The sequence below is a fragment of the Pan paniscus genome, chromosome 19 (genome assembly GCF_029289425.2).
Source record: "Pan paniscus chromosome 19, NHGRI_mPanPan1-v2.0_pri, whole genome shotgun sequence".
Lineage (NCBI taxonomy): Eukaryota > Metazoa > Chordata > Mammalia > Primates > Hominidae > Pan > Pan paniscus.
The window spans coordinates 31,942,578-31,961,195 of NC_073268.2; the positions used below are offsets into that span (position 1 = coordinate 31,942,578).

The 18,618-nt window shown below is 49.2% G+C and overlaps 1 protein-coding gene across 4 annotated transcripts in view; it reads left to right on the forward strand.

Moving 5' to 3' along the window:
* MYO1D (myosin ID) overlaps positions 1-18,618 on the forward strand; it is a 383,024-nt gene that overhangs the window by 361,092 nt on the left and 3,314 nt on the right. For 2 of the 4 annotated variants that reach the window (XM_055101291.2, XM_063599126.1), the window contains one exon: positions 3,664-7,949. The exons of the other annotated variants lie outside the window; for them this stretch is intronic. In XM_055101291.2, the coding sequence (XP_054957266.1) occupies positions 3,664-3,706 (43 nt within the window). In that variant the 3' untranslated portion in view covers positions 3,707-7,949. Of the gene's footprint in view, positions 1-3,663; positions 7,950-18,618 lie in introns of those variants that run through there. 4 annotated transcript variants of the gene reach the window in all.

Sequence of the window (18,618 nt, forward strand, 5' to 3'; positions counted from 1 at the left end):
CTATTGCTTCTAAGAATAGTGTTTTTTAAAGTTTGGACATTTTCAGATAAAGATTGCTGGAAATAATAGTGTGAAAAATATTTTTTAAATAAAAGACTAACATTGAATAAAAAGATAGAAATCTTGGGCATCCGCGGTGGCTTACACCTGTAATCCCAGCACTTCGGGAAGCCAGTGTGGAAGGATGGCTTGAGCCCAGGAGTTCAAGACCAGCCAGGGCAACATAGGAAAACCCTGTCTCTACAATTTTTTTTTTTTTTGAGACAAAGTCTTGCTCTGTCGCCCAGGCTGGAGTGCAGTGGCACAATCTCAGCTGACTACAATCTCTACCTGCGGATTTAAGCAGTTCCCTGCCTCAGCCTCCCGAGTAGCTAGGATTACAGGTACATGCCACTACGCCTGGCTAATTTTTGTATTTTTAGTAGAGACGGGGTTTCACCATCTTGGCCAGGCTGGTCTTGAACTCCTGACCTCATGATCTACCCGCCTCGACCTCCCAAAGTGCTGGGATTACAGACATGAGCCACCGTGCCCAGCCAAAAAAAATTTTTTAATTAGCATGGTGGTGTATGCCTGTAGTCCCAGAAGGCTGCAGTGAGCCATGCTCACACCCTATACTCCAGCCTGGGCAACAGAGCAAGATCCTGTCTACAAAAAAAAAAAAAAAAAGAAAGAAAGAAATCTTAAGGCGTTTGGGGTGGGTGAGAATGACAGCCAGGTTGCTGAGACACAGCTGTGCGGGCAGGCTTACCATTTCAACACTAAATTTTCAAATTCTAGACTTTATTTGCTGTCACTTAATATAGCACAGCATCACTGTAATATTGTAAGTGCTGATTTTATAATAGAATTTTCTTACAAAAATAGGTTTTGTGAAACAATTTTGATACATGATAAACTGTTTTGACATATGATCTACCTTGCTGGATTACATCTATTCCTTTAAGGGAGAGAGAGCACTGAGCCCTGTGTACTCCTGGGTCTACGTGGTATATAGTGAAACCCTTTGCATCCTTTTCCAGAGGAAGTCAAACTCAACACTGTCCAAAAAACAAACTCATTCTCTCTTTCCACCTCCTTCTCCATCACATGAGCTCAAAACCTGAAGACATGGTAGAGTCTCCCTCTTATCACCCACATTCAGCCAGTCGCCACGTTCTCACTCCTAAGCGTCTCTCCAGCGGGACCCCACTCTTGCCCTCTCATGATCACAGCTCTTTCTGCCTTGACTTACAGTTTCCTAATTGGTCATCCTACCTCAAAATGCCCCCATCAGTCAACAGTCTATCTGCCATACCTCCTAGTTTATCTCTATCAATTTCATGTATTGGCTCTTTATTAAGCACCTACTGTATGCCACACCCTCTTTTAGGTACGGGGGATACAGACAAGGTCCCCCTTCCCATGGAGCTTACCTTTGGGCAGGGGATAGAAGCTATAGGAGACGGACAGTTAACCAACTAAGTATCAAACAAGTCAATTTCAGTTAGTGGTAAGCACACTGAAGAAAACAAAGTATTATCTATTTTCTGTCTTCAAGAATCCTTGGCTGGGTGTGGCCAGGCTTCAAGGTGCCTGAAATGTAGCCCCCAGTCATCTTGAACTCACTGTCAGGTCCTCCTCATCCTCCAAAGGGCAGCTCATCACCTTCTTGTCTGTAGGGTCTTGGAGACCACTGTGGCTGGAGAAGCCCAGTTAGGCTTCAGGGAGAAAGGACAGGTAGAGCTTGAGGGACATTATTAAAGGAAGGAGAGACACTGGCTGAGCAGGTGAGTCACCTTCAGCCCTGGTACACCAGGCTGTCTCCCTCGGCACCCTGTTCAGTGGCTCTGTCTTCATCCCTATCTGTGGGGAGTAGCACGAGGATGAGAAATCCTGACATGCTGTGGACCCAGTGCTGAGAGCCTAGTTTATTCCAGTGATGCATGTGCATAGCAAAGCCACGCAAAGCCAGGACACAGCCTAAGAGGCCACACCCTTGCAGGGAGCAGGCAGAAGTCCTGGGCACCTCCCTCCACCCTGGGCCTGCTTAGTGCCCTCTAGACCTTCTGTGATGCTGACTCTGTTGCACCTGATACAGTAGCTCAGGAAGCCTCCTTCCCCAGGCTCTGAGCTTTTTTGAGAACTGAGGCCTTTTTATTATTTATCTTGCATCCCAGAAGATGCAGATGTTTCATGATGGCTCTTTTTTTTTTTTTTTATGAGATAAGAGTTTCACTCTTGTCACCCAGGCTGGAAGGCAGTGGCGCGATCTCTGCTCACTGCAACCTCTGCCTCCTGGGTTCAAGTGATTCGCCTGCCTCAGCCTCCCAAGTAGCTGGGATTACAGGCATGCACCACCACACCTGGCTAATTTTGTATTTTTAGTAGAGATGGGGTTTCACCATGTTGGTCCGTCTGGTCTCAAACACCTGACCTCAGGTGATCCGCCCACCTCGGCCTCCCAAAGTGCTGGGATTACAGACATGAGCTGCCACACCCAGCCAGCTCTCTTTTTAATATATATGTCCCCAGTGTGTTTGTGTGTAGGTGCTAAGTGCTTTCAATGTTCGATTCTCAGGTGGCAGGGACTGGGATCCTGTTAACTCCTCTATCCAGTGACCCACAGCTACACACAAATATAAATTTAAATGCTTCTTGATAATGGTGAGCTGAATAAGCAAATATATAATGGCGTTCCCGACAAACCACTAAAAATCGTCTGTTCCGAGGAAGGCGTGGGTGCTGGTGCATGTTCAGTCCAGTCTTATTTAGCACCTTCATTAATGATGTGAATAGAAAATAAACATTGGTGTTCACAGATGGTGCTAACTTTGGAAATGCTGTTAATAGAAGTGTCAAGAGAGGAGAACAGAAATATAAGCAGGAAATAGCAAAGATGTCCAAAAAAAAAAAAAAAAAAAAAAAAGCCCAATACAGCAAAGGCGAAAACCTCTTTCAAACATGTAAAATAAAGCCCTACAGACATTAGAGCAAGAGCATCAAGAGATGAGAAGTTCGCGGGGGGAGCTGGATATGGTTGCTCTGGCCTGTAATCTCAGCACTTTGGGAGGCCAAACCAGCCTGGGCAAGACCAGGCTGGGCAACCTAGTGAGACCCCATCTCTACAGGAAATTTAAAAAATTAGCCAGGCGTGGTAGCACACACCTGTAGTCCTAGCATCTCAGGTGGCTGAAATGGAAGGATTGCTTGAGCTCAGGCGTTTGAGGCTGCAGTGAACTATGATCATGCCACTACACTCCAGCCTGAGCAACAGAGCAGCAAGACCCTGTTTCCAAAAAAAAAACAGAGTGAGCGAGAGAAGTTTAAGGAGAGTAGGGGAGGTAGAAGAAAGAAGAGACGTGAAGAGAAGGGGAGGAAAGGACAGATGTCCTCTGATTGATGTGGGAGGGTCTCAAGGCTCCAGAGCCCACTTCCCTCTTGAGGGTCAGATGCTGGCCCAGGCATCCCACTGAGGTGGCCCCAGCCCTCTGCTCACAACTGCTGTCTCATTTGTTTTGTGATGGGGCTTTGGTTTGGTTTGGTGGTATTCTGTTTCTTTTTTTTTTTTTTTATTCTTCCCTCATATTTGAGGGAGCTGTGGGTATAGTTTTGTTCTTTAACTCTGGTTTTGAAAGGTTTCATTACGCCTGGCATAAAGTATTAATTTGGGCATTTTGGCAGGGTCAGAGGAATGCAGCCTTTAAAGAGTACAGATTCCAAATAGACAAAGCAAAATGGAGCTTCCTCAACACTTCCAAGTCTGATGTTGGTGGAGGGGAAGCAAAAGAGAGAACCAACGCAGGGGTCGCCAGGCCTCTCCCAGGAGCCATCAGGCCACCTCCAGTGCACCGAGGCCCTGCCTGGCCCACCTTGCCAGGGGAAGCCTGCTGAGGCACAAAGCATACGAAGCTTTTGGTTGACAAAAACGGAAACCAGGAGTCTCCATGGAGTACTCCTCAGGGACTGCAGCTGGAAAGTCAAGACAAAGATGTGTGCTGGAGAATAGTAAAAAATGCATACAAATTCTCCAAGCACCAGGAGAGTGCCTCTTTCTTTAGCAGCCTGGAATCATCTATGCCTGGAAACATCAATGTCTTCTGGCCAGACAAAGGCCAAGGAGTGAAAGGCGCTATGCCCAGCAAGAAAAACATACAAGTGGTGAAAGTGCCTGTGCAGGGGGTCAGGGTCTGGGTCCGAATGTCCAAACCTCAGCATCGTTACAGGAGGTTCAAAGTGCCTTTTCCTCTGACTCAGAAGCACCTGGTATTAAAGAATTCCATGCTGCGGAGGCTATGCTCCACGCAAGAGCTAGAACAGCATTTTAGTGTGGAAACTAAATGGAATGAAGGCGCAAATGCTGTTGAGGAGACAGTTGCCCTGGGCCAGGTCCTAGCCTCACCTTCCAGCTGCAAGAATTTGCTTGAGCTTTCTACGCTTCTGCACCCTCATCTATAAAGTGAACAGAATGACAGTGCCCCATAATGACAGCTTTGATAAGGATTAAATGAAATTAAGTATGTAAAATGTTTAATACAGTGCCTAGTAAATTCTTAATAAATAAATGGATGACAGTGAATTTCAACCTTCTCCTCCCAATCTAAGACCCCTTTACAACTCCGCAGGCATGCTGCTGAGGAGCTCCAGGCCCATATATTTCACTAGAAATATCTGCCCACATACTTTGGGAGGCCGAGGCGGGCAGATCATGAGGTCAGGAGATCGAGACCATCCTGGCCAACATGGTGAAACCCCGTCTCTACTAAAAATACAAAAATTAGCTGGGTGTGGTGGCGCATGCCTGTAGTCCCAGCTACTCAGGAGGCTGAGGCAGGGGAATTGCCTGAACCTGGGAGGCGGAGGTTGCAGTGAGCCGGAATCGATCGCACCACTGCACTCCAGCCTGGTGACAGAGCAAGACCCTGTCTCAAAAAAAGAAAGAAAGAAAAAAAGAAATACCTGCCCACATTTCTGAAGCTATTACTGAGAACTCTGCATGGAGCCAGTGCAGTGTCTGCTCGTCTCCATTAAACCTCAGGACATAAAAATGGCAACATGTTCATTGATACAATTCCCGGAGCTTCTCTAACCTTGCATATGTGCTTCCAAAGCCCATCAGTCCAAATGTTTTCCATCCTACCAAATGTTTTTATTTCACTGAGAACTTCATTAGCAGTGGGGAGGCAGCAGCTAATACAGGGATGTTTGGGTTTACAAAGCAAGGTAATGACTCACTTTGCAAGAGGGTTCTTCAGTTCCCAAAAGGCACCCCTTGAACAGTGAGTGTCCCTAGTGCCTCTTCATATGTTTTCATCACACGTGACACATAAACAGCCCCTTACACGGAGCAGGATACCAGGCCGGGACATGTACCCCACCTGACCCTTTGTGTTCAACCCCAGCCCACCGATGGCTCCGCCTCACTTGCCTCACTTCTTAACAACCCTGCTGTGAAGATGCGTGAGGCCAGCCTCATGTCTCCCAGTTGAAGACATGTCTTGTGTTGACATTAGCCCCAGCTGCTTTCTTAATCATGTCATTTTATAAAAATTCATTCTTTCTATAGACATTTATGGAACTCCTATTTTGTATCAGACACTGCACGAGGAGCTGTTGATAGGGACATGAAAGTGCTCAGCTCATCACTCTGCTCAGAAGCACACAGCAAACAGGGACCACGGCTAATGATGTGCTATTTTAGGGGCAGGATGCATAGAGGTTAAGACTTGGACTATGGCCTGGATTGCCTGGGTTCAAATCCTGCCTCTACTCTATCACTTCGGGCAGGCAGGTCCTTAGGCTCTTTGGGCCTTCTCATTTCCTCTTCTGAAAAGGAAATTCACCTCGTGCTGTAGTAAGTCCGTGAATTGATATCTGTAAGGCACTTAGTAAGCACTGTATACTGTTTGACTATTTGTCTTAGTCTGCTCAGGCTGCCATAACAAGATACCATAGACTGGCCAGGGGAGGTGGCTCACGCCTGTAATCCTGATACTTTGGGAGGCCAAGGCAGGTGAACCACTGGAGGTCATGAGTTCAAGAGCAGCCTGGCCAACATACCAAAATTCCGTCTCTAGTAAAAATACAAAAATTAGCTGGGCGTGGTGGTGTGCGCCTGTTAATTCCAGCTACTCGGCAGTCTGAGGCAGGAGAATTGCTTGAACCAGGGAAGCGGGGGTTGCAGTAAGCAGAGATGGCACCACTGTACTCCAGCCTGGGTGACAGAGCAAGACTCTGTCTCAAAAAAAAAAGATACCATAGACTGGGTGGCTTGAACAACAGAAATGTATTTTCTCACAGTTCTGGAGACTAGAAGTCCCAGATAAAAGTCCAGCATGGTGCTGGGTGCAGTGGCTCATGCCTGGAATCCCAGCACTTTGGGAGGCCAAGGCGGGCAGATTATGAGGTCAGGAGTTCAAGACCAGCCTGGCCAACATGATGACACCCCGTCTCTACTAAAAATACAAAAATTGCCTGGGCATGGTGGCACATGCCTGTAATCCCAGCTACTCAGGAGGCTGAGGCAGGAGAATCACTTGAACCCAGGAGGCAGAGGATGCAGTGAGCCAAGATCGCGCCATTGCCCTCTAGCCTGGGTGACAGAGCGAGACTCCGTCTCAAAAAAAAAAAAAAAAAATCCAGCATGGTTGGGTTCTGGTGAGGGCTCTCTTCAAGGGTTGCAGACTGCCACCTTCTTTCTGAGTCCTCACGTGGTGGGGAGAGAGAAAGCAAGCACCCTGGTTTCTCTTCTTTCTGTCAGATCAAGGCCCTGCTCCTATGACCTCATTTAACCTTAATGACCTCTGTAAAGCCCAGATCTCACAATACTGTGGTGTTGAAGGCTAGGGCTTCCATATAAGGAATTGGAGGGGACACAATTCAGTCCATAGTACTATTGTTATATTGTTATTTTATTCTCCTTTTATTTGATTTCTAATTTTACTGCACCGTAGACACAGAAGATGGTTTCTATGTGATGCTAATTCACAGGTTGTTATTGAACTTTCTTCTGTGGTCTAGTATGTGTTCTGTGTGTACTTTAGAAGAATGTGTGTTCTCTAATTGTTGAATGTAATGAATACACACACATACACCCAAGTTTTTTGTTTTGGGGGGAGATTTTTTGAGATAGGGTCTCGCTCTGTCACCCAGATTAGAGTGCAGTGGCACAATCACAGCTCACTGCAGCCTCAACCTCCCAGGCTCAAACAATCTTCCCACCTCAGCCTCCCGGGTAGCTGGGACTATAGGCGTCTGCCACCACACCTGGCTAGTTTCTTTTTTATTTTTTGTAAAGACAGGGTCTCATTCTGCTACCCAAGTGGGTCTTGAACTTGTGGGCTCAAGCAGTGCATATCTGCCTCAGCCTCCCAAATTGCTGGGATTTTAGGAATGAGCTACCACACCCAGCCTATTTTTACTTTTACTATGATTGTGGACTTGTTATTTTATCTTTGTAAATCATATGTATGAGAGCATCTTCTTGGTAAACTGTTCCTTAATAAATAAACAAAACAATTATCTAATGAACTTTTTTTTAATTTTCCTGAGACAGGGTCTCACTCTGTTGCTTGGCCTGGAGTGCAGTGGCACAATCATAGCCCATTACAGCCTCAAACTCCTGGGATCAAGTGACCCTCCCACCTCACCCTCCCAAAGTGCTGGGATTACAGGCATGAGCCACCGCACCCGGTCTCTAATGAGCTTTTTCTCCAGCAATGCTTTTCCCCAGCTTTCTTTTGATTAGTATTTGATTTATATATCATATTCCCTACCTAAACTGTCATCATGATTTAAATGGCATCTGTTACAAGTAGCATATAACTGCATTTTTAAATTAAATCTGAGAAATCCCTTTTAGCCAGAGGTTTGCACATCTAGGTTTACTGTGCTCATTTATATATTTAAATGTATTTATTCCATTATTAGTTTGTGCCTTCTTGTTCCCGTGTTTCTTCTTTGCTACTTTTGTTCCCCTTTCCTGCCTTCTATCTGATGGATCAGATTTGTTTTATACCCTCCCTTCTACTGCTCTGAGAGTTGTACATCACAGTCTACTGTATCTGTTTCCCATTATTATTATTTTTTTGCACTGTGCTTGCCTGAAGGGAGCCTCAAGTTCATGAGTCTCCCTACCCTCCTCCCAAATGAGACATGGACCTTTGAATGCTTTCCTGGGACCACCACCCCACCTTTCATGCTGCTGTTATCCAGGATTTTAGTTCAACAGTGTTTTAACCCCCCCAAATGAGTCATTTTTATTGTTTCGTATAGTGAATGTGTATTTGGGTTTGCTTATATGGTGACCTGTTTATTTGCTCCTCATTGTACCTCATGCTCTGCTCTTTCCTTCTAGATTCAGTCTCTTTCCTAATGAGGTGTCTCACAGCAATTCTTTACAAGACAGCCAAGATAGGCCAGCTCTCAGAGCACTTGTTGTCTGAAAAAGTCTTTTCTTATTTAATTTTTTTTTCTTAGAGATGGGGTCTCATTATGTTACCCACACTGGTCTCAAACTTCTGGCTTAAAGCGGTCCTCCCACCTTGGCCTCCCAAAGTGCTAGGATTACAGGCGTGAGCGACCTCGTCCAGCCTGGCTGAGAAAGCCTTTGTTTTGCCCTTGCTCTCAGATGACAGTTTGGGGATAGAATTCTAGGTGGACGGTTTTTTTCCTTCAGCCCTTTGAAGAGTCTGTATTTTCATTATCTCCCTGCATTAGATGTTCTTTTGCAAGTAACGTGTCTTTTCTCTCTGGGTATTCTTAAGGTTTTCTCTTTGCCTTTGGTGAGCTGCAGTGGATTTACTTTTTTCAAGAGGTCAAGAGAAAGGAAAGTGTGAGGTTTCTGTTTTTTACTGAAAATTTGTTTGTTGATTTGTTTTCCCACCCAGAGGTTCCTTGCCACTTTGCCAGGCTGGAAGGCAGACTTCTTCTGGTGTCCTGTTCACAGACGGGGCAGCCTGCGGAAGGCCCTGCCACATGCAGGGCCTCGGTCCTCATTCCCTTGCATGTGGACCCGGGCATGACTCCTGTTCAGGCTGGCACTTCCCAGAGCTGAGCCCCAGCCTGACCTTCCTCCCATACTGTCTTCACACCCCCCTCCTTTCTTCTGATACCTGGAGGTTTTCCTTTCTTTCCTGTCACCTCCACTTGGATTTTAAATCCTCTGTCTGTGGAATTGTATTCGGCACAGGAAGATGCTTGCAAGGGCCAGGCTCATCAGCCCTGTCCCTGCTGCTGGAAGCAGCACAGCAGAGCCTCATGCTCAGGCTGAGATGGAGCAGAGGCCTGCAGACGAGCACCCAGCTCAGCTGGGGTTGGCGCTGATGGTGGAGGGTCCTCGAAAGCTCTGGGGACGATGGCAGAGCTATTGGCAGGGGAGCCGCAGGGTCTTTTGAGCCCTTAAAAGATCTCTCTGATGACTGTGTGGAGGACATCACACAGTCTGCCCCTGTGCTGGGGCAGACCCAAGGCAGAGAAGCCAGTCCGGGCTATGACAGTAACCAGGAAGGAGAGAAAAGGGTCTGGGCTGAGGCCTCGGCAGGGGACACAGACAAAAAGTGCAATCAGTAGAACTCAGAGACTGTCGGCAGTGGAGAAGGAGCGGGAGCGGGGCTGCCTGCCAGCTCTCTGGCCTCAGTGACCGTGCAGACGACACCTCTCACTGCATAGGCTTGATGGGAGGAGGGAAGCACTTTGAGGGAGGGGGCCAAGAGGATGATCTCAGCATTGGCCATGTGAAGACTCAGCTGTCTGCAGAGCGTTCCGGGGATTTGTCTAGGAAGTGGCTGAAAAGACATGCATGGACCTCATGCTAAGAGAGGGGACACGGACTGGGTCATTGTCATTGAAACCACAGGCATGAGTGATGCCACTGTGAAATAATGTATAAAATGAAAGGGGCTGAAGATGAAGCAATATTTAAGGAGTGAGAAAGCAAAGCCAAAACAGCTCCCGCAGGAGTCCCACTTATTCTTGCGGTATCAGTCTGTGTGTCACCTCCTCTGGGAAGCCCACCCCAGCCACCCAGGGTCAGTGACCCTCCTCCATGCAGCAGGTGCTTCCTACAAAGCACTAGCATCCACGAGCTTGGGCCCGGGTCATCCTCACCGCATTTGTCCTTCTCTGGACAGTGCCCCTTCCACCCTGGGCGCTCCATGAGTCACTGCAAAGAGAACGTGGGCAGGGAAGGGAAGAATGGGTGTTGGCAGCATGAGGAGAGTGCCATGGGGGAGGGGCAGCCCAAGCTGGGAGGGTGGTGGCAGTCCTGTTGGGGACACAAGCAGGGTGAGTGTGGATCACGCCCCCGGGCCTGGGAGCCAGGTCAGTTCAGTGCTGCGGAGAGGCAGACAGCAGGCTTGGGTGAGGTCTCAGGGCATGCTGGCTGCCGACAACACCCAGATATGACCCAGTTGGTTCATGACAAGAGAAAGGTTTTATTTTCCAAATACAAATGGTTTTGCCCCATTCCTCACCAGCTGCAGACCCAGAAAGGACTCAGTATGCCAGGAAGCACCACGCCACCACTCCTGGACTTGGCCTGGTTGCTGAAATCATAGCCTCACCTTATAGGTGACTGTGGTAAAAGTGTCCATTCAACCCTGACAAAAACAGAAGTGGCATTTCCTAAAGCAAGATTTTGAAAGAGATTCCCTGTGTGGTTTGACATCCGCAGGGGGATTTACTTCTTGAAGGAACTGAAACACAGAGTAAACAGCTGCAGTCATGAGCTCCTGATGCCCCAGTCAGTAGCTGTTGTCCTCAGTGTGAGCCAGAGAGCATGCATTATGTCCTAGTGACATCCAGATGGAGGATGGCCTGTCTCTGTGACTCTGGAGTTTCTCATGAAGCACTTAATGCATTTACTATCACTTTGAAAAGCACCTGTCTCTGCTTGGTGCAAGGCTGTGTTCCTCCTACCACATCCTGTTACCAAACTTGAGAGAACATTGCATTAGCCTCACAATATTCTCAGACACTCCTTGCTGCACCCAGAAAAATGTTCTCACCAAGTTACTGCACTGCACCCCACTTCCACTGCATTTTCCCTTGAAGTGCATTTGTTAGAACCTGGATCACCCCCACTCTCATAGGGAATGCCATTGAGAGGAAAAGTGACTCACTGATTTCTTCAAGTCCTGCCTGGCTTCTGCAGGGGCAGGGCAGGCCGGCGAATGAGAGTCTCCTAATCCCAGCTGAGCCAGGGCTGCCTGCAACCTCCCGGGACCCGCTTTCCTGGTTGGCTTTGACCTAAAACCCTGCACTGCCCAGCTGACCAGGGGCCTGGATGGGAGGGGATGTTTTCTGGGCTGATTCACCTTCTGGACAGGAGTGGCCTGTCCCACTTTGTGCAGGGCCTGCGAAGGCACAGGTAGCACAGGGAACATGTTTGTTCATTCCATAGATCAAGTCTTGCATTTACTCACGGGTTTCTCTAAGAGCAGAAGACAAGAGTCTAAATGAAAAATGAAGGAAAGTAATTTGATAAAGGCCATTTGCCTGCAATGATGGCTTGAAACAGATGAAACGAGATGAAAGTCCCCGAATTCCACAGTTTGCTGGCCATTAAATCCTGTAACAGAAGATGGGGAGGGAAAAAAAATATCCCTCCCCAATGCAGCCAGCCTCCCTCGGCAGCTGTCCTTTGGCTTGGCGCACCCTCAGAGGGAGACGCCCTGCCTCCATCTGTACGATGTTTCCTTTTCTTTAAAAAATAAGGAAAGAATTCTGGCTCTAGTTGGATTTCCAGAGTGTGGCGAAGTTCAAACAAGAAAGAGGTCACTGACCCCAAGCGTCTACTCCGTCTCCTGCCCAGGCCTTTCTCTGCTCTGTCTCCAGGATCAGCACAAGAAATCTCTTATTAGTCTTAAAATTATTTTGGCTAAACTTGAGATGAGGAGGGAAAACATGGTTTGAAGGCAAATTCTAATTTTTCATTTAGGTCAATCCACATTTTAAAAAAAAATTATTGTGGTAAAATACACATAACATAAAATATATCATTAGTCACATTTAGTGCATTCCAATGTTATACGACCATCACCTCTACCTAGTTCCGGAATATTTTCATCACCCCAAAAGGAGACCCTATGCCCTCTAAGCAGTCCCTCCACGCCCCCACTCCCCGCAGCCCTTGGCAGCCACTAACTGGTTTCTGTCTCCGTGGCTTTGCCTCTTCTGGCTATTTCATATAAATGTAGTTATACAATATGTAGCCTGTTGTCTGCCACCTTTCACTTAGCATCATGTTTCAAGGTTCAAGGTTCATCTTGTTGTAACATGTGCTAATACTTTATTCCTTTCTGTTGCTCAATAATATTTCATTGAATGGATGTACCACATTTTGTTTATTCATTCATCCACTGATGCACATTTGGGTTTATGTAGGAAAAGTCTCTATCAAACTGTTTCCTCTGCTCTCACACCACCACCACAGTCATGAACACAGAAGAAGACTTCTGTGACCAAAGGTATGGAGGTTTTCGCCACACACCTACCAGTGGTCACCAGCTGGGTGTCCTCCGATTCAATTCCGACATCATCTACCTGGAGATGGTGTCAGATCCCACAGGTTGAGGGCTTAGACCAGCCCCCACACCACCCCTAGACACCAGTTGCAAGTCAGGGTCTCTGGAACTTCTGACCAACCAGCTTCCAGTTGGAGTTGCCAGGACCTCCTCTTTGGGTTCAATTAATTTGCTCACAGAACTCAGGGAAACACTTCCTTACATTTACCAATTTATTAAGAAGGATATTCTAAAGGATGCAGATAAACAGCAGATAAAGAGACAGACAGGGCAAGGTGTGGAAGGGTCCCAAGAAGCAGAGGCTCATCTGTCCTCGCGGACTGGGATGCCTCCCGGTACGTGCTGGATTCTTCTCCACCTTCCCGTCAGCCTCCATGTGTCCAGCTCTCCAGAAGCTCCAAACCCATCCTTCTTGAGTTTTTTATGGAGACTCCATTGGCTGTCCATGATTGAAGCATGGACAACTGTGTGGAAATGAGATTGGCCAAAAAGGGACTGATCTAAACCCACCAAGGCCTGTCCATTCAGATCTTTCCTGGCCTCTCTGTGCAGCATTCCTTCCTCCAAGGTGTTGGGCAGGACCCCCTCGGGAATGAGGGTGTTAGGGCTCACAATCAGATTAGAGAACTGACTTGGGCAGGAGAAAGTCAGCGAGAGAGATTTTGTTTCCTGAGGGCTGCTTCTGAGGCTTCTGAGGCCTAAAGCACCCCAGCGTTATAACAAAAGACTAACAATGGTTATGGGAGATACGAGCTAGGAACTGTGGATGACACCTCATCATATCATCATCATCATCACCATCATCACATCACAAGGCTGTTGCTACCTTTGGTAAACAGTGCTGCTATGAACATTCATGTATAAGCTTTTGTCTGTTCTCAGTTCTTTTGGGTATATACCCAGGAGTGGAATCACTGGGTGATATGGCAGTTCAATGTTTAACTTTCTGAGGAGCCGCCAACCTCAATCCACATTTTCTTTTTTTTTTTTTTTTTGAGATGGAGTCTCGCTCTGTCACCCATGCTGGAGTGCAGTGGCACGATCTTGACTCACTACAAGCTCTGCCTCCCAGGTTCACGCCATTCTCCTGCCTCAGCCTCCCGAGTAGCTGGGACTACAGGTGCCCACCACCATGCCCGGCTAATTTTTTTGTGTATTTTTAGTAGAGATGGGGTTTCATCATGTTGGCCAGGATGGTCTCGATCTCCTGACCTCATGATCCACCCACCTCGGCCTCCCAAAGTGCTGGGATTACAGGCGTGAGCCACTGCGCCCGGCCCCTCAATCCACATTTTCTGACTTCGTTATCTGCTGATGGCAGTGTGTAGATGGTGCCAGCTGGGCAGTGCTCAGCCGAACTTCAGAGCAGAAGGCTGGTTCTTCTTGCCCTTGTTGTTCGGTGGTGAGCTCAACACACGTAGTCACTCAACCCCCTCTTCTGCCCAAACGTCACAGCAGCACCACACAAACAGGCTGGGAGTCAGGCAGGCCAGGGCTGCCCAGGTCTGTGCCAAGGAAAAAAGTAGTAACCCAGGCAACTGTCACTTAAGGCGGCAAAACAGAGTATCTCTCTGCTAAGGAGCAGACCTCCTTCCCAGGTCTGGTTCACAGGTATCTGGCCACTTTCCGTTTAGAAGGAACTTCATGGACTGGGTGAGTCTCCATCCCAGGAGGCTCTTGACCAGTTGTGCCCATTGTCTTCCTCATTCATGAGGCTGCAGTGAGTGTGCAAAGTTGATGAAGTGAGCAGATGAAGTTGTGTTACTGGGAGAGAGCCATTTACACAGCAGATGGACTGAGGCCTGCAGCCTTACGCGGCCCCAGCACGTCCAGAACCTGTGGCCCAGCCAGTGTTGCCCATCAGCACCTGGGAGCATCTCCCGTGTGCAGGGCAGCACCACGCATGCAGCTGTGTAAGACGCCTCCCCTCCCTGCCAGGACCTTGCATTCTGAAAGTGGAGACCAGTACATGTGGTGTGAATGCTCCATTAAACTTGTAGGGTTGTTTATTTTTTATTTTTATTTTATTTTTTATTTTTCAAAGATGGGGTCTTGCTCTGTCACTCAGGCTGGAGTGTGGTGGCTCAGTCTCGGCTCACTGCAGCCTCCGCCTCCCAGGCTCCAGCGATTCTTCCACCTCAGTCTCCCAAGTAGCTAGGACTACAGGCCCATGCCACCACACCCAGCTACTTTTTAATTTTTTTTTAAATTAAAAAGGAGCTGGGGCTCCTCCGCCCAAAGAGACAGTAATTCACCATGTTGCCCAGGCTGGTCTTGAACCTCTGAGCTCAAGCAATCTGCCGGCTTCCGCCTCCCAAAGTGCTGGGATTACAGGTGTGAGCCACCATACTTGGCTTTTTATTTTTATTTGTTTATTTTTATTTATTTTTTTATTTTTGGAGACAGAGTCTTGCCCTGTCACCCAGGCTGGAGTGCAGTGGCATGATCTTGGCTCATTGCAACCTCAGCCTCCCAGGTTCAAGCGATTCTCCTGCCTCAGCCTCCCGAGTAGCTGGGATTACAGGCATGCACCACCACACCCAGCTAATTTTTGTATTTTTAGTAGAGACTGGGTTTCACCATGTTGGCCAGGATGGTCTCGATCTCCTGACCTCATGATCCACCTGCCTCTGCCTCCCAAATTGCTGGGATTACAGGCTTGAGCAACTGCACCCGGCTGCCTTTTTAATTTTATTTTTAGAGACAGGGTCTCACTATGTTGCCCCGGCTGGTCTTGAACTGGGCTCAAGTGATCCTCCCACCTCAGCCTCCAGAGTAGCTGGGACTACAGGTGTGCACCACCATGCTTGACACTTGTAGGATGTTTTTTGTTTTATTTTGTTTGAGAGGGAGTCTCGCTCTGTTGCCCAGGCTGGAGTGCAGCGGCACTGCAATCTCCAACTCTCTGGTTCAAGCAATTCTCCTGCCTCAGCCTCCCGAGTAGCTGGAACTACAGGCACCCACCACCACACCCGGCTAATTTTCGTATTTTCAATAGAGACGGGGTTTCACTATGTTGGTCAGGCTGGTCTCAAACTCCTGACCTCATGATCTGCCCGCCTCAGCCTCCCAAAGTGCAGGGATTATAGGTGTGAGCTACGCACCCGGCCTGCTTGTAGGATTTAAACACAGAATCAGAATCCAAGCCCCTCCCCACAGGATGTAAAACATTTAGGAAGAGAATATTCAAAACAGAAACATTCATATGGTTTTGTGAGCTATGCTAAAATGTGTAAAGAACATAATCTGATTCAATAATATAGCTCTCTTGAACCATCTCTTTTGGAGGTTCTTGACACTTAACTGAGAAAGCAGTGGAAATTCCTTCTGTGAAGCGAGAAATTGGCACGTGTTTTACACACAGTCCTTCACATCTTTCAAAGTGCCTCATGTGCATCACTCCTCAGACCGTAAATTCCACGAGGGCAGGCGGCTTCCCAGGCTCTCAGGAAGAACCCCTGTCTGGCTCCCAGCTCGGGTTTCATGTTTCCAGTGCCAACACAGTGCCCGGGGTGGAGTCAGTCCTTGTGGAGCACCTGGAGGGTAGATGGTTTGACGGTTGTAAAAGCCAGACAGAGGTTTAAGTGACTTGAACAAGGTCATGAAGCCAGGAAGCTTGGCAAGGCCAGGACAGAATCCAGACTCTCCCACCCGTAGGCCCGGCTCTTGTATTAAGACCTCAAAGGGATCAGGAGAGATCTCAGGTGGGCTTAGAAAACAGTCCTGGGAGGGGCAGTGTGGGGACCGCCACTAAATACCACCTTTTCTTTCCTGAAGTGTCACTGATTTTTGTTCAGTTGGGGGATGTTCTGGGGAAGTGGGAATTAGATGTTTGCCTCAGATCAATATCTGTGGTCCAGGAGAGGGACAGGTCCCCAAGAGGGGACAGAGACAGGCCCCGCCACCCTCAGCACTCAGGCGAGTCTCTGCACTGCCTCCCATCTCCTGCGGCGCTGGGGCTTCTCCGCCCAAAGAGAAGAGCTAGCAGGAACACTGCCTCCGCCAAGCCCCATGGGCTGGGCCGGTGGTGTGGAATGCCGGAAAGCCAGAATTGCCAATGGGAAGGAGAGGACCAACTGGCTGTCCCGGGACAGTACCCACCACCAGGGAGGGGACTGAGCAGCTGTGGGGCTGGCACAGCAGAAGTAGGACAGGGAGAGGGAAAGGGGCCCACAGCTAGCTCATCCACATCCACAACCCAGAAGGATCCAGTGTCCAACTTCTGCCTTCCTTCTTGCTATTCAAGAACCTTCATTTCAGCAGAGTGGTGGCCTCGGGTGGGGAAGAGGGGCTGGCCCGACAGTGGGAGCACTGTTGACTGGTGCATGATCGGCTTGGACCTTCCAGAGCATGGTCTGCTCTTCCCTCTGCTGGACACTCCCTGAGGAAGGGCCTCCCCCAGGCAGCAAGTACTCCACAGGACCTACTGACAGGGACAACAGAGGGCAGGAGGAAAAGGTTTCAGCCCAGCCCGTGTGGGAAGCAGCAATCTGGAGCAGTGGTTCCTGCTGCATTTTTTATTCTACAACTCCCTGAGGATGATATCCTGGGTGCCGATTTATTTATTTATTTATTTAGAGACAAGGTCTCACTCTGTTGCCCAGGCTGGAATGCAGTGGCATCATCATAGCTCATCACAGCCTTGAATTCCCGGGCTCAGGCGATCCTCCTGCCTCAGCCTCCCAGGGAACTAGGATTACAAGCACAGGCCACCACACCAGGCTCATTGGTTTGTTTTTTTATTTTTTGTAGAGAGGAGCGATGGGCTCCTGGGCTATAGGCTGTGTTGCCCAGGCTGGTCTTGAACTCCTGGCCTCAATTGATCCTCCCTCCTCTGCCTCCCAGAGTATTGGGATTACAAGCATGAGCCACTGCACCTGTGCCATTTTATAGCAGTCATTTGCTCCTCCCCATTTTCCCACCAGCCCGAACCCCGGCATCAAGGCTGTAGAGCATATCCTGGAGATACACGGAGCCCAGAGGAAGCAGGGAGGGTGGAGGCAGGGGCCACCCTGCTGAGCGGGAGTCAGGAGAGCCCTGCACCGAGGAGCATGCCCCGATTGTCTGAACGCAAGAGGGTGAGGGTGAACTAATGGTTCCCATTTTCTGTCTCTTAATTTTTTTGAGCTGACATGGAGCGTGGCCTGTTTAGAGCCCATTCCCTCAGACTGAGTCACCAGGTGATTCTGGAACCCACTGTGTACATGCAGTTCCCCAGGGAAGGGCGAGGGCAGAGTCTGGACTCCCTGCACAGGGAAGGGCACAGGCCCTCCAGGAGGGCGAGCAGGGGGAGGCCGCTGCCAGGGTCAGGAGGGAGGCTCCCAGAGGACAAGAGTCCAGTGACAGGGACCCAACGCCATACCAGGTTGACAGAGGGGAGGCAGGGAGGCCACCCCAGCTCAGGGACCAGCCTGGTCCTGGAGGCATCTGGTCCAGCACGAGGGCTGCAGGGGCCCCGCTTGGACCCCGCCACCAAGGGCTGCACATGAGCCCTGCAGAGCGGCCCTGGTGCCCACAAGAGTAGAAGAGGACCTGAGTCACGGCCTCTGCTGGGCTCTGCTATTTTTATGTCCAAGTCTGGTTAAAAATAGCTGTCTAAGCTCAGGTTTTAGCTGCAGCTGACAAGACATTAAGTATTAGATACGTAATGCCCACAAGTGACAACCGGGGTCTCTTCCTGTGTCCGTGAGAAAGCAGGGGGGAGACAGCCATGAGGAGAGCCCCTGAGCACCCCGCACTTACCTCTGAAACTTTGGGGCCTGCTGTGGGGCGCGCCCACCAGGTGTCCTCAGAAAGCGTGTGCTGGGCCAGGTGCTCTAGTGACACCCATTACTCTGGGCACGCTGACCCCGTGGAGCCACTGCACGTCGGAGCCCTTTGAGCTGCCTCGGCCTCTGAGCAGTTGCGCCTCCCGGGCAACCAGTGCTTAGAAAGTGCCTCACGTGCTCATGGCCTGGTGAAGGCGACTCCAGGCTGGGCAGAAGCTCAGCGCATGCTGGCCTTGGCCCTGGCATTCCCCTGGCCGTGTGGACACGACAGCTTGGCGTTCACTGCCCAGCACTAAGAGCAGTTCCGTAAGTCCAGCAGAGCGTTCAAAGCGGGACCAACCTGCCCA